The following is a 13,201-nucleotide window of genomic DNA, read 5'->3' as shown; positions in this document are numbered from 1 at the left end:
GATTATAATATATATATATATATATATATATATATATATATATATATATATATATATATATATATATATATATATATATATATATATATATATATATATATATATATATATATATATGTGAACTATAGTTCCATAAGCAAAGATATTGAAAGTAAATGATACTGTTAAGTAGCACCAAACAGGTATAATTAAGAAGGTATAATTAAATAAACATTTAAATAAAGAAGGAATAATTGTCTTTGGGAACCGAACGATCGTTAACGTTTGACGGACGAAAAGGGATTCCAAATAACTAATTACTTGTGTTTTTTTATTTTCACGGTTCAAGGTGGGATAACTTACAAAATTGTAGGCTGCCATTAAAACTTCATAATTTTGAAACAGCCAAAAGTAAAATCGTAGAAAATTTCTGTTTGTATGTTTGGTTCTGTTCACAACTTATTGTGAACAAGTTAGTGATGATAGTGTAGTTGATAGTTAGTTCACGCCAATTCCATGCTGTTTCAATTTCTTACTTTCACAATATATATGTAACGTTAAAATTAAGCAAACGTATGGAATTTAAAAATCTTGGCTTTCAGCAATCAATAGGTGCGACTGTGGCATGGCGTGTTGTGACTAACCAAGGCATGATGTGACCGTGGCTTGGTATGACTATGGCGTGGCATGGTGTGACTACGGCGTGCCGTGACTCGAAATTACAAGATTACAAAGAGTACCTGTATTGATCGGGCAGTGTTTACTAAAACTGACCAGTCATCACCTTGTTGAGGAGGTAGAGGTACGGGAGGAGTTGATGCTGCGCTACCAGTTGCACTACCAAAGTGCCTATTGGTCCCTGGGGAGCAACCACTTTCTCTCGATTGGTTGGAATCATTTAATGAAGGAGAGGACGAGGCATTACTTATTACAGTTGCAGGTCTGGCATGTGTTAATATCACACTCTCATTCGGACCAGAGCCTAAAAGAGATTAACTTTCAATTTCAAAAAAAAAAAAAAAATACAAGGTTCCTCGGTTTTTTTTTTTTTTGTTTTTTTTTTCTTATGGTTAAAACTTCTCACAAAACTTCACAAATAGGAAATCGCTAAAATAGAATTGTCACTATCTGACGGAAAAAAAAATCAGGCAATTTTGATAGTAAAAAGGGAAACCAAAAAAAAAAAAACTCAAACTTTAGCAAGCGTGCACTTCAAGGAGGGAGACCCTTACATGATCGGTCAGCACCAAGGAAAACCGCCAAAAACTAACATAGTGTCCCCAAAATACCCGAGGGCAGACCAGTTTGAGACTAAGGGCAAATATTGAGTAACAAAAAATGTAGCATCAACGGAAAAGAAAAATAATAAATAAAATTAATGTATATTTATATAGATTTTGAGGGAATTGATCAATGTATTGAATAAATTGATAAAAAACTAACAAACTAAATTAACAAATGAAAATAAAATAACTAAAAAAAATAATAAAATAACATTAATAAAAACGTAAGCAATGTAGTAATAATACAATAACAATATATAAGCTTAGATAATATATAATATAATAATAAGTATAATAGTAATAATAATATATACCAATTATAATAAAATATAATAAAAAGAAAAATATAATAATAATAATAAAAAAGAAATATAAGCTGAAAACACGAAAACCAGCTTCTTAGGGTTGCTTCTTTGCTGGTTAACGTATATTGCCTATCGCAACAACTAGTTTATTAGCGAACCTTGGTTAAAAATACGTTATACAGCATGCCTTTTTAATTTATTTTAAAATTGAAAACATCACTCGTATTTTGGTTTTATCAGGAACCACTGACCAGCATTTATGACCTCAGACACGATATTCAGAACATATTGATCATAGGGAACAAACTACAAGTAAAAAACCTTGTAACTCACAGGCTTTTCGTCCATTTGATCGGCTTAAAATTTTGCGCTAAATAAACGAAAAGCCAGTCAGGTTGTTAAAAAATCAGGATTTTTGGGTTCGCTTTTTGGCATATGTTTGATGAATTGGTTTCTGAAAATGTCACAGGCGTAAATTAATGAAACGACGAAGCATTTATTGCCACTAATTTAAAAAAAAGTAATTCTTCTTCAATTCTGAGGTGCCACTAACACCCTGGATTTTTTGATTGGCCTTGTTGAAGAGCTACAAAAATTAACAGCATAAACAAACATATCACTAAAGATCCCTGCTAGATTTTTATTTGTCGAAAAGTTGTATGCGTTCACCATTACTAAAAACAAAATCCCTAAACTAGATTGATGTTATCATAAATTGTTCTAGCCGGGAAACTATTACGTGCACCAATTGAATTTCACATTACATTATCTTTGAGAACTCGACAAACAAATGTGCTAGACCAAACAGAGGAGACATAAAAAGGGGTTAACAGCGAGAAATATACGATGCTTAAAAATGGAAAGAGAGAAACTTTTTGGTCTAGGGGTGATATATGTCGAATTGAACCGGTGAGATGAAGACGTTAACTGGGTACATGTTGAATATAACTGGAGACATGTTGAGTTTAGCTGGGGACATGAGGAATTTAACTGGGGAAATGTTGAATTCAACTGGGGACATGAGGAATTTAACTGGAGACATGTTTAATTGAACTGAGGACATGAAGACTTTAACTGGGGACATGAAAACTTATAACTGGGGACATGTTGAATTAAACTGGGAACATGAAGAATTTAGTTGGGAACATGTTGAATTTAACTGGGGACCCGAAAAATTTAACTGGGGACATGTAGAATTTAACTGGGAACATTAAGAATTTACGGTCAAAAGTTTTGACCTAGTCTCAAAGACCACTTTGAGACTAGACCAAACAGAGGAGCCATAAAAAGGGGTAAACAGCAAGAAATATACAATGCTTAAAAATGGAAAGAGAAACTTTTTGGTCTACGGGTGATATGTTACCGAACATATTACGTAGATAATTTCGGAGACCACACTGCCTTTCCATGGCGATAAATAGAAGTTCAAATAGGGATAAAATCCTTTTAAAAGACAGTGATTAATTTCACAAAATACTAGATATTTTTTATGCAGTGGCCATCATCAGTATGTCATCAATACTTGATGAGGGTCACTGCATTTGTGCAGTGATATTAATTATATCTAATAAAAGCTACTCTGTATATGGCGTTGATACTTTCTAACCTCTATTCTCCATTTTAAATACCTGAAGATCTGACACCATTACGTATTCCATTCTCTTTATAATTTGGGTGAATGATTGGAAAAGCGCCCTTTATAGTTCATAATAAAACCATATAAAGCACAGCGGTTTGTTGATGATTTGAGGAGTTCTTATTCCGCAACTCATCTCAAATAAAACGAAAAGTCAGCTTCCCTGGGTAGATATATTTCGAAATCATATTATTAAAAAAGTGAATACTCTGGGTGATTCTGTCAGCCCCATCTGAAAAATAATTACAAATCTAATGAAAGCCAACAATGTCATAGTATTGATGAGAGGTATCCAGCCAGGAATGCATTGTCATGTTTTGGTCATAAGGGGTACTTGAAAGCGGAGGGCTCCAAAAGGTCACAGGTTTTGGAGCTAAACAAGATAGAAGAAAAAGGAACTGAACAAATTAATACAAATGTCATAGTAGAAAAAATGCCATTGTAGAAAGAAGAGGTGTCTAGTCAGGAATACATTGACGGGTTTTTAAGTGCTCGAAAGCCAAGGGTTCAAACCGCTCCATATCTGATACCTAAATAACATAGAGGAAAAGGAGCTGAACAATTCAATATAAAACTAATGAGTACTGACAATGTCGTAGCAGTGAGGAGAGAGGTCCAGTCAGGAACACATTGTAATTTTTTGATGGATATCTGAAAGGGGAGGGCTCCAAAGCGCTCAAGACTTGAGAGCAAAATAAGATAGAAAAAAAGAAACTCAGTCAGTCAGTAAAAATCCTATTAACACCAACTAAGTCACAGGAGGAAGAAAGGTGTCGGGCCAAGAACGAGGAAAGAGGAAACTTGAAAGGGGGGGGGGTGTCCCAAATTTTGACCGTAACTAAATTTTTCGCATCAAACGGCACCGTCACCAGACGATATACCACCTGTTTTATAGCATTTTTAATTCTTTCAAATGTATTATACCTTCTCTTTCAGCAAATAAGTGAAGATTCTTTGGGGTAATCTTTTCTGGTAGGTCATTCCACATGACCATAGTAAGGCAAAGAAGACTCGGTTTTAAGAACTCCTGATGACGAGCTCCCTTGTAGGTAGGCCTGATATGTGACACTAAGATGATTGTTTCTCATTGGCCAGGCTTTTCAAGGCATTGACTATGATATATATTGGAGAAGTAGCAATAAAGCGACCAAGTCAAAACACATCTATAATGTCTGGAAGTAGTTAGACAACATAGCTATTAGATTTTGTTTATCCTATTGCTTAATTTTGGAACTGATGGAGAAGAGAAATTTGGGTATTTGGGACACACACCAAAAATAAAGAAGTGGTAAGCATATCCAAAAGCGGACCTAATCAAAGAAGGATCAGGTTGAAGGAAGGATCAGAAAAAAGGTATTTGCGTCAGAGGTAACTCCTACTTTCCAGAAGCAAGATAATCTCACTCCACTAAGGTATTCAGCACACATGAGGCTTGATGAGACAATACTACGCTAGATAATGTTTGAACTAATTATACTGCATTTCATAGATCAATAGAGAAAAAAAATCTTTCTAAAATCAAAAATAGAGTTAAATATTGTTTTGTACAAACAGCACACCAGGTAATATAAACTGATGGAATGGCATACTCAGGATAAAACCTTATCTTTGTAAAAAGAAGAGAACAATTTATGAACGTTATTAAGAAATAGCAAATTCCGGTTGCTGTTAATGCAGTTCGTCTTGAGCTAACCATTGCTCAAGTGGTAGTAACCATCCGCTTCACACATACCAACAATATACTCATTCTCATTTGGGGTTCCCATCTAGCCCATGTCTAGTCGACGTTTTGTAGTCAATTACAGACAGTTGAAATTTTTGTTTCTCGCCCAAATTCCTTGGCTTATAAATGCAAGTTCACTTGCATAAGAGTCGAGGCAGATTGCAGGAGGCCCTTGTAGGCCTTGAATTGGACTCGTTATTTCCATTTGTCAATATGCTGCTTCCCCCTTTCTGCGATCGTGAATTAACCTGAGAGAGAACCTCCAACAGGTTGGAACCCAACTCACCGTGAATTAGCATGAGAGGGTTGACTCTAGTTCAGCGTTGTCGAGTGATAGCCATGAGAGGGAAAATTTTCAAGTAATTTAACCCGTAGTCAACCTGCGTCTGTTCCCCAGCGAGAACCTCCAACAGGTACAACTCTAGTTTGGCATTTGTGAAGGGACACACATGCACGGAAAGGTGTAGCATAAATGGCAGACAGTAACAACGGCAATCAAACGGATAAAATTAACCCTTGACTGGGCTGCCCACTTAATTCAACAATCTGTCTTGGCTTTTTTCTACAATTGGCCATGACTTCCACTTTTCCCACAACTATTCCCTCTTTTGTCAAATTCAAATACCAAATAAATCTTTGTCAATGAATTAATATGTAGCAATATCTTGAAAAGATATTCGTTTTTTGACAAGTACAGGGGACGGAGGCAAATGCACACGGACCTCTGATTTAAAGTGAAAATATTTATTATATTGACGTCTGAAAAAAAAAGATTTTTTTTTTGCAGTATTGTAATATTAGCCTTATTAGGGGGATCTCACACGTCCTACTTATTATTCTCCTGAGATAGAGACAAAATGTAGCTTTCCATGGACACAGCAGGAATAATCTTCATTGAGTGGGGAAATTCCAAAGACAAGGCAAATTCATGTCTTATAATTTAGGAGACAAGACTTACTGTTTCTGGTGTAGTGCCCTTTTTTCCTAATTCCATTCATTTCCAATTTTCAAGATGTAAAATCCCTATCTCCAGCAAAAGAATACAAAAAAAGAACAGGAATAATTTTGATAGTCGACTTGATTGAAAACCCAAAATAAACTTCTTTTGTTCTTCGTTCTCATTTAGACAATCAAGACAGCATAAAGCCCCCCCCCCCCACACACACAGAGTATATTGAAACATAACAAGGCGAAATTATTAATGCTATTCAATGGTCATTCTATTTTTGATATAAATCCACTGGATATACATTGACGTTAAAAAAAGGACACATTATTGGCCTATTTTTACCGAACTAAGTTTTTTTCGTTTTTTGTAAAGCCCATTTTAGCCCCAAGAAAAAGAATAAAAAAATAAATAAAAACACTTTTGACCAAGTTCTTTATACATCATTTAACACAGTCTAACTTCGATTTTACTACACATACAGCTTTTGAAAAATAGGGAGACTATATAAAGTAAACGGATTTTTGCTAGATTTCACGGATATTGCCAATTATATATATATTTCATTCAATAGTTCTCAAGCGGTTACAATGCTCTGCATCGTCTGCAATTCAAATTTGCAGAAAATTACAGGAGCCATGAGAATGCCAATAATTGCGATAAGTAAAATTTCATCTCAGCTATGGTAGCTCTAAAGGTATTTATTTACTGATATTAAATTCGACTTATTTATGTTAAATAAAAATGAACTAAGCCACTGGCTTACTTCATGTAAACAACAAAACTTGGGCTCCTTCAGCAGTGTTCTACCCCTTTTATTAGTGCGACTTACGACATTCTGAGGGTAGGTTTTCTCCTTTGACTCCACTGGATTCACCCCTGTTATTCAGTATCCGTTGTTTGTATAAAATGATTTGAGAAATGAAGAAGAGGAACAAAACCAATCAATGTAAATTGCATAGTTTGGGGGGTGAATTATAAATCTTTGGTTTACAAAAAATCATTGATCACAACAATACTTTTTGCCCCCTCGTCTCCCCCAGCAAATACCGCCTAAAGATTGCTTGATATGACTTTAAATTTTAGGTGGCAAAAAAGTTTTTTGCACTAAATTTTCTTTCCTTTTTGCTCGCCCTTTCAATTCTTGAAAAAAAATTAACGGCCCTCGAAATAACGAAGAGCCTAGAAACCCTGTTTTTGTTTTTCTATAATATGCCGAAGGTTCGTTAATTTTGGGAATTCATCACAAGAAAAGTCAATTTTTATCTTACTGTTTTTTTTTCTTTCTTTGTCGATGTTTAGCCTTTCTATTTTAGTGATTGTTTTAGTTTCTTTATTTTTTTTTTCATTTTTCTGCTCTTTCCATTCTGAAAAATACAAAAAATAAACAAAAAAAACCAGAAACAATTCTCCTGAAAATCTTGAAAACCTTTTTTTCTTCTCAAACCTCTTCCAAAACATGGCAAATATATGTTAATTTTGAAAATATATCACAGTCGTTTGTCATAAGAAAAGTAGATTTTTAGCCTTCTCATTTTAGTCTTATTTTTAGTTTCTTTTAGCCGAAATGCGAATTTGGATTACCGCTTGTCATACTTATTGTCCAATAAAATTTCATCTTGCACAAGGAAAGAAAAACTAAACTTTCGTTTCTAAATCTCATTTACTGGACACATCAGGGAGGTCATTATCTAGGAAGGATTACTATTATAGCATCTAGACGCATTTAAAGGGGAAGGAAACCTGGGGGATATAATGGTAAAGCTTTTACGTTTCCCAAATACAAAAGTAGAATCACGTTGTGTAATATAAGTCATATGCTTTTCTTAACTGGCTTAAATCGAGAAAACGTCTATTTCTACTTTTACCAATAAAGTTTTATCTGAATATAATAGCCTAGATCGTAAAAACTTACTTCAATTGCATTAAAAAGAGCGTTAGATGCCTACAATTCTGACAATTTTTTTCGTGACAGGACTGCAGTCTGTGAAATTTTATATAACCACTGCATTTTTTTGGGCTTACATATTATTCCCAAATTTTCTAGGGTTTTCCCAATAAAAATATGAATTTAACAGGAGAGCGAGAAAACTAACCTTGGACATAAGACAGACAATGCTGATATAAAAAAAAAACAAAACAAAAATCTAACTATTTCTATATTTAAAAAAAAGATATAACACATTTTAGAAGAAATTGAAGTTTCCAATTATATTTAGACCCCAACAAGCTACAGAAGTGAATTAAACCAACTGATTTCTTATCAAAAAATAGTACAACCCGCCTATTGAATTACCATTAACAAATTGTGTAAATAGCCATCCTCAGCAAAGAATCATTTATTCACTAGTTAATTAATCGCCATTAATGACAATCATTAAGTAAAGTAGGTCTACATATCTAGTCTAGAGCAGACAAGTTGACACGTTAACAAAATATGAGAAGATAAGCATACCAATATCATCACCATCGCTATCAAGGCTTTCACCAGTAGTATTTAAAATATCCTTCACATCTGCAAATATCTTCGGTGACATGTTTGGGGGCATTGTTCTGGCCTTTCTACTTAAAATTGGATTTTGGTTATTTGGCACTGGTCTTATTGGCGGTGCATAGCTCACTCGTTCCCCTGGTCGAAATTTCAACCCTCCATATGACCCATTTACATCTTTACCATGTGTTCTTCGATACTGACTACTTGGAGCTGATTGGACAGAAAGGAGAGAGATCGGTTCATTTGATTCCTGAAAATGATTATAATTAAAGGAGACAAAAAGGGTTAGGTGGGAACGAGGGGGGTGCATGGTATTGGAACTGTATCAACATTTCTTATGCGGTGACTTGAATTTCAAGTTTTTTATGATGCATTTTTATGGGGGGTTTTTTTCAAGTTATTTATCATGCGTTTTTTTTTTTTTTTTTTTTTTTTTGAGGGGAGATTTCAGGGTATGACTGGCACTAACCTCCCTCTTCTTCTTGCGTTCACATATAAACTGATATACTTCAAAAATATATTAGTACCACATTTTTTTTTTTGTGGGGGGGGGGTCAATCTTGACCACCCTCCCCCAAAAAACATCATCCCCCAAAACCCCGACTCGTAAAAACGTAACAAAAATGAATAGAAACAAATTTCTGATGTGTTTTTTAAAGTCTTTAGATTTCAGCTCAAATTTTTACCCGTATAACGGTTTCATGAATATATTACAGTAAATATGGTAAAAAAAATGTTGTTGGAGAGGAGACAACACGTACCCGAACACTCCTAACTATTATTTATTAAAATTACTATCGCAACATGTTCAGAAAATACAAATTATGCTGCGCCCAGTTAAGCAACAACTAACGAACTTGTAATTGTGTTTGTTTTGATTTGCAACGATATGTGCTACTACTTGGCAGCCTGCGAGTCCAAAAGAGCGAAACCGATCAATCCATGCAAATTAGGGGTGGGGCAAAAATTAATTTTCAAAAATTTAGTGAAGGGAAAATTCTTTTCGATAAAAATACCAAAACAATCCAGTTTTCCAAGGAAAGATCAAAAAAGGGTATTTTCCAAAATCTAGGCAAGGATAATTATTTTAATAATTATTTAATAAAATTAAATAATTTTATATCTATTCAATGTCAATAAAAAGGTCTCATCCCTATTTTGAACTGTTTTACTTTAATATTTCACATTTATATGTAAACTTTGAAATTAGTGAAAGTAGGTTAGATACATAGTTAAATTCTTAATCATAATTAAGTTCCGTGAAATTCCCACTTCCTAAATGATTACATTAATATTATAAATTCCGAATATTTGCAGGAACTGACAGATTAAAATAGGCCAGTTCCTGTCACACGCTTCAATGTTTGTTTCCTTGTTTCAGTGTATATAAGCCAACGTTTTAGATTATTTTATTCAGCTCTTATTCTGTGTCTGTCCTCGTCGTGTGTACATTTATTGTATTATATGTGTAAATAAACATTTTTATACTCGACACACAAACTTTATGAAAGTTAGAGACACTTGACATCCTCTACCGGTCGAACCCCATATTGTAGGCCAACGCTACCACAAGACTCTCAAGAAGAGAGCACAGAGAAATAGAGTCACAATTTATAAGAGTAAAGTAGTTGAGAGAATACTTTACATATGATTGAATTTTGCTTATGTGCAAAGTATTGTTGCTACCGTGCTTAAAAGCTGTACCGCACTTGCGAGATAATCGCCAAAAACCATTAACTAAGATACTTAAAGGTGGACCAGGGCAACATAGAAAGAGACGAGCAAAGTGTGATTGAAGACACTGATTGGTATACTGATTGCCTTTGGGAACAAATTAACAAGCAATTTTGGGCAACTATCTAACAAATGGGAAATTCCAGATACGATTTTAGGCATTATTCAAAATCAAAAAGACATTGATCATTATAATTAAGAAGCCTGGCATCTATACCCCACTTTAAAAAGGATATTTATCTGGTTGAATACACTGAAAATGATATACATATATATATATATATATATATATATATATATATATATATATGTATATATACATATATATATATATATATATATATATATATATATATATGTATATATATATATATATATATATATATATATATATATATATATATATGTATATATATATATATATATATATATATATATATATATATATATATATGTAATATATATATAAAATATATCCATTATATAAAATTTCCATAAAATCTGGAGAGGGGAGTCTTAGGGGCCCTAGCTCCGCCATTCCTAATATGTCAAAAAGGAACAATAACTTTTGAGAAGAACCATCATTAACATTACATTAATGATACTTATTTTTAGAAGAAAATCAATTCAAATTAATGCAACCGTGGCGTAAGAAAAATACCATGAAAAAAAGTATAGAAATATTTCAGCAACTGAAAACTTAAAATATTTAAAATGTTTCGAAACCGACTCCTGATTACCATCCTCGGCGAAAAAGGAGAAAAACTTTACAATTTATTATCATAGAAATGAAATAATATAATTCAGAAAATATAGAAACAAATACAAAAAAAAATCACATTTATTTGTTCAATGTTTTCTCTTACGCCACATCTAGCCAGTGGTCTTAGAACATATTTCCAACAAACTTAATTCTAACCTTAGAATAGCCAGTGTCATTCCAATTAGATTCGGTTCGATACTCAGGATCGATGAGGCGAAGGAGATCTGCTTGTAAATTTCCGCTTGTACCTTGAGTGCTCTTCCGACTTGAGGCTCCACCTGAACGAACAGCAGCCGCTGGTCTAAGACGGGCTTCTTTATTCAAGGAAAAAAAAATATCAATGTTTGAGTGATTCAGGACCCAAATTAATTAGCATCACTTTCTACTTTTTTTTTTATTCCCAGATTTTTATTCTAAAGAGCTTGACTAATCAACTGTCGCTAAGGAAAGGTTAACATTGAAAATATGTTAAATGTTGTTAAAGTTATGTGTTGTTGAACTTGACTATTTAATTGTTGCTGTAGAATTGTTAACAAAGAAAATATGTTATGTGATGTTGAACTTGGCTACTCAATGGTTGCTGTTGCATTTTCAAAATTTAAAGATGTTTTGTTTCGTTGAACTTGACTATTTAATTATTTCTATTGAAAGGTTAACATAGAAAATGTTGTGTTGTTGAACTTGACTAGTCAATTATTCCTGTTGAATAGAAAATATGTTATTGTTTTGTTGAACTGGTCTATTCAATTGATGCCGTTGAATTATTAACATAGAAAACATGTTGTGTGTTATTAAAGTGAGAATCAGGGGTACCCTAAATTTTGAACACTGGATAATTTCATTGAACAAATTAGAAAAAGATCTTTACCCCTCATATGTACGTGAATTGACGCCCCTTACCAAAGACGCTGTTACTTAAGTTAACAATAACATTTTAGTATGTTGTTAACGTAACAGCATTGTTGTTATGTGTCTCAAATCGCTAGTAAGTCGGATCTATAATAAGGATTGATTTCTCTAAATAACCAACTACATTTCAGGAATTCTAAAAATTTTTTTTTAACCAAACCGACCAACTCCATGCTAATTCCCCTTAGTCCTGATATCGCTCCAACAAGAACAACAACAAAAACGATCATTATATTTTTTACTTCAAGAGTGTTAAATTAAATTTCCGCAATATATGTTCTTGTCAATTTTGCTTTATGAAATCAATCGATTTGGCATTGCCACAACAATCAAACAAAAAGACGAGAATTGAGATAGCATCTTAAAAATTATGAAAAACAGATTTAATAAAGATAAAAAGGCCACTGAAAAGGAACATAACTCGAGCACACATAAGGATAGTTATTAAGTTGTCTTGTGATTCAGATTTTAAGAAAGAAAATAATTAGAGAAAGAAAAACAAAAATATTCAACAGACCAGGGATATCGAGAAGCGAAAATTAAGACAGAACAAAAATAGAAAGATCAAGCAGCATTATCATAATTATGCTGACTACCGAAACAGATATATATTACCGTGAAAGACAGGCATTGGAGAATGTCGATATTCACTAGTGAATGTCCGAAATTCCTTTTTTTTTTCGCCTTGGATTTAGTCAACTTTTTCATTTTTATGTAAGGTTTGATGGTGACAGGTTGGGTTTCTAAGCCATTTCTGAGATTTATTAAATAAAAAAAAAAACAAGTTTTTTCAACTGAAAGTAAGGAGCGACATTAAAACTTAAAACGAGCAGAAATCACTCCGTATATGAAAGGGGCTGTTCCCTCCTAAACGCCCCGCTTTTTACGCTAAAGTTAGACCCTTTCTCACAACTCTACTTTTTAAAACAATAAAGAAACTTTAGCATAAAGAGCGGGGCGTTTGGGAGGTTAGGAGGGGTTCAGTTTTCAACTTTTTCAGTTTTATGCAAGGTTTGATGGTGACAGGTTGGGTTTCTAAGCTATTTCTGAGATTTATAACCTAACTTAACCTAACTTTGACTTTTAACATCAAACCTTGCATAAGACCGACAAAGCTGACTGAATCCAATCAGAGAGAAAGGAATTTCGGACACTCATCGTTGAATATTTAATCAGTAAATCTATTTCTCAAAGTTTAATTTTTGTATCACAAAGTCAGCAAAGGTGACTGCCCATTGGAGGGGGATGACAGGGAGGTATTTGTAGGTACTTCAAACTTCCCATTGTTTCATTGAGGCTTTGGACCCATTTTTTAAAGTTTAAATTACCTACTAACCCAGCTACTTTCCAAGATAGGCAAAAGCCCCTCATCAGGAAAGTCTCTAAACTTGATAAAAAATTTAACGAGCCCCCATAGAACTTAAGACGA

The 13,201-nt window shown here is 33.5% G+C and overlaps 1 protein-coding gene across 1 annotated transcript in view; it reads right to left on the bottom strand.

Moving 5' to 3' along the window:
* LOC136026600 (signal-induced proliferation-associated 1-like protein 2) overlaps positions 1–13,201 on the bottom strand; it is a gene marked incomplete in the record, with an annotated part of 213,523 nt that overhangs the window by 24,939 nt on the left and 175,383 nt on the right. Inside the window, 3 exon segments of the mRNA XM_065703317.1 lie at positions 720–961; positions 8,328–8,616; positions 11,020–11,177. Of these exon segments, the coding sequence (XP_065559389.1) occupies positions 720–961; positions 8,328–8,616; positions 11,020–11,177 (689 nt within the window).

The sequence above is a fragment of the Artemia franciscana genome, chromosome 4 (genome assembly GCF_032884065.1).
Source record: "Artemia franciscana chromosome 4, ASM3288406v1, whole genome shotgun sequence".
In the NCBI taxonomy this organism is placed as follows: Eukaryota; Metazoa; Arthropoda; class Branchiopoda; order Anostraca; family Artemiidae; genus Artemia; species Artemia franciscana.
This window is presented reverse-complemented; position numbering and strand designations above follow the sequence as displayed.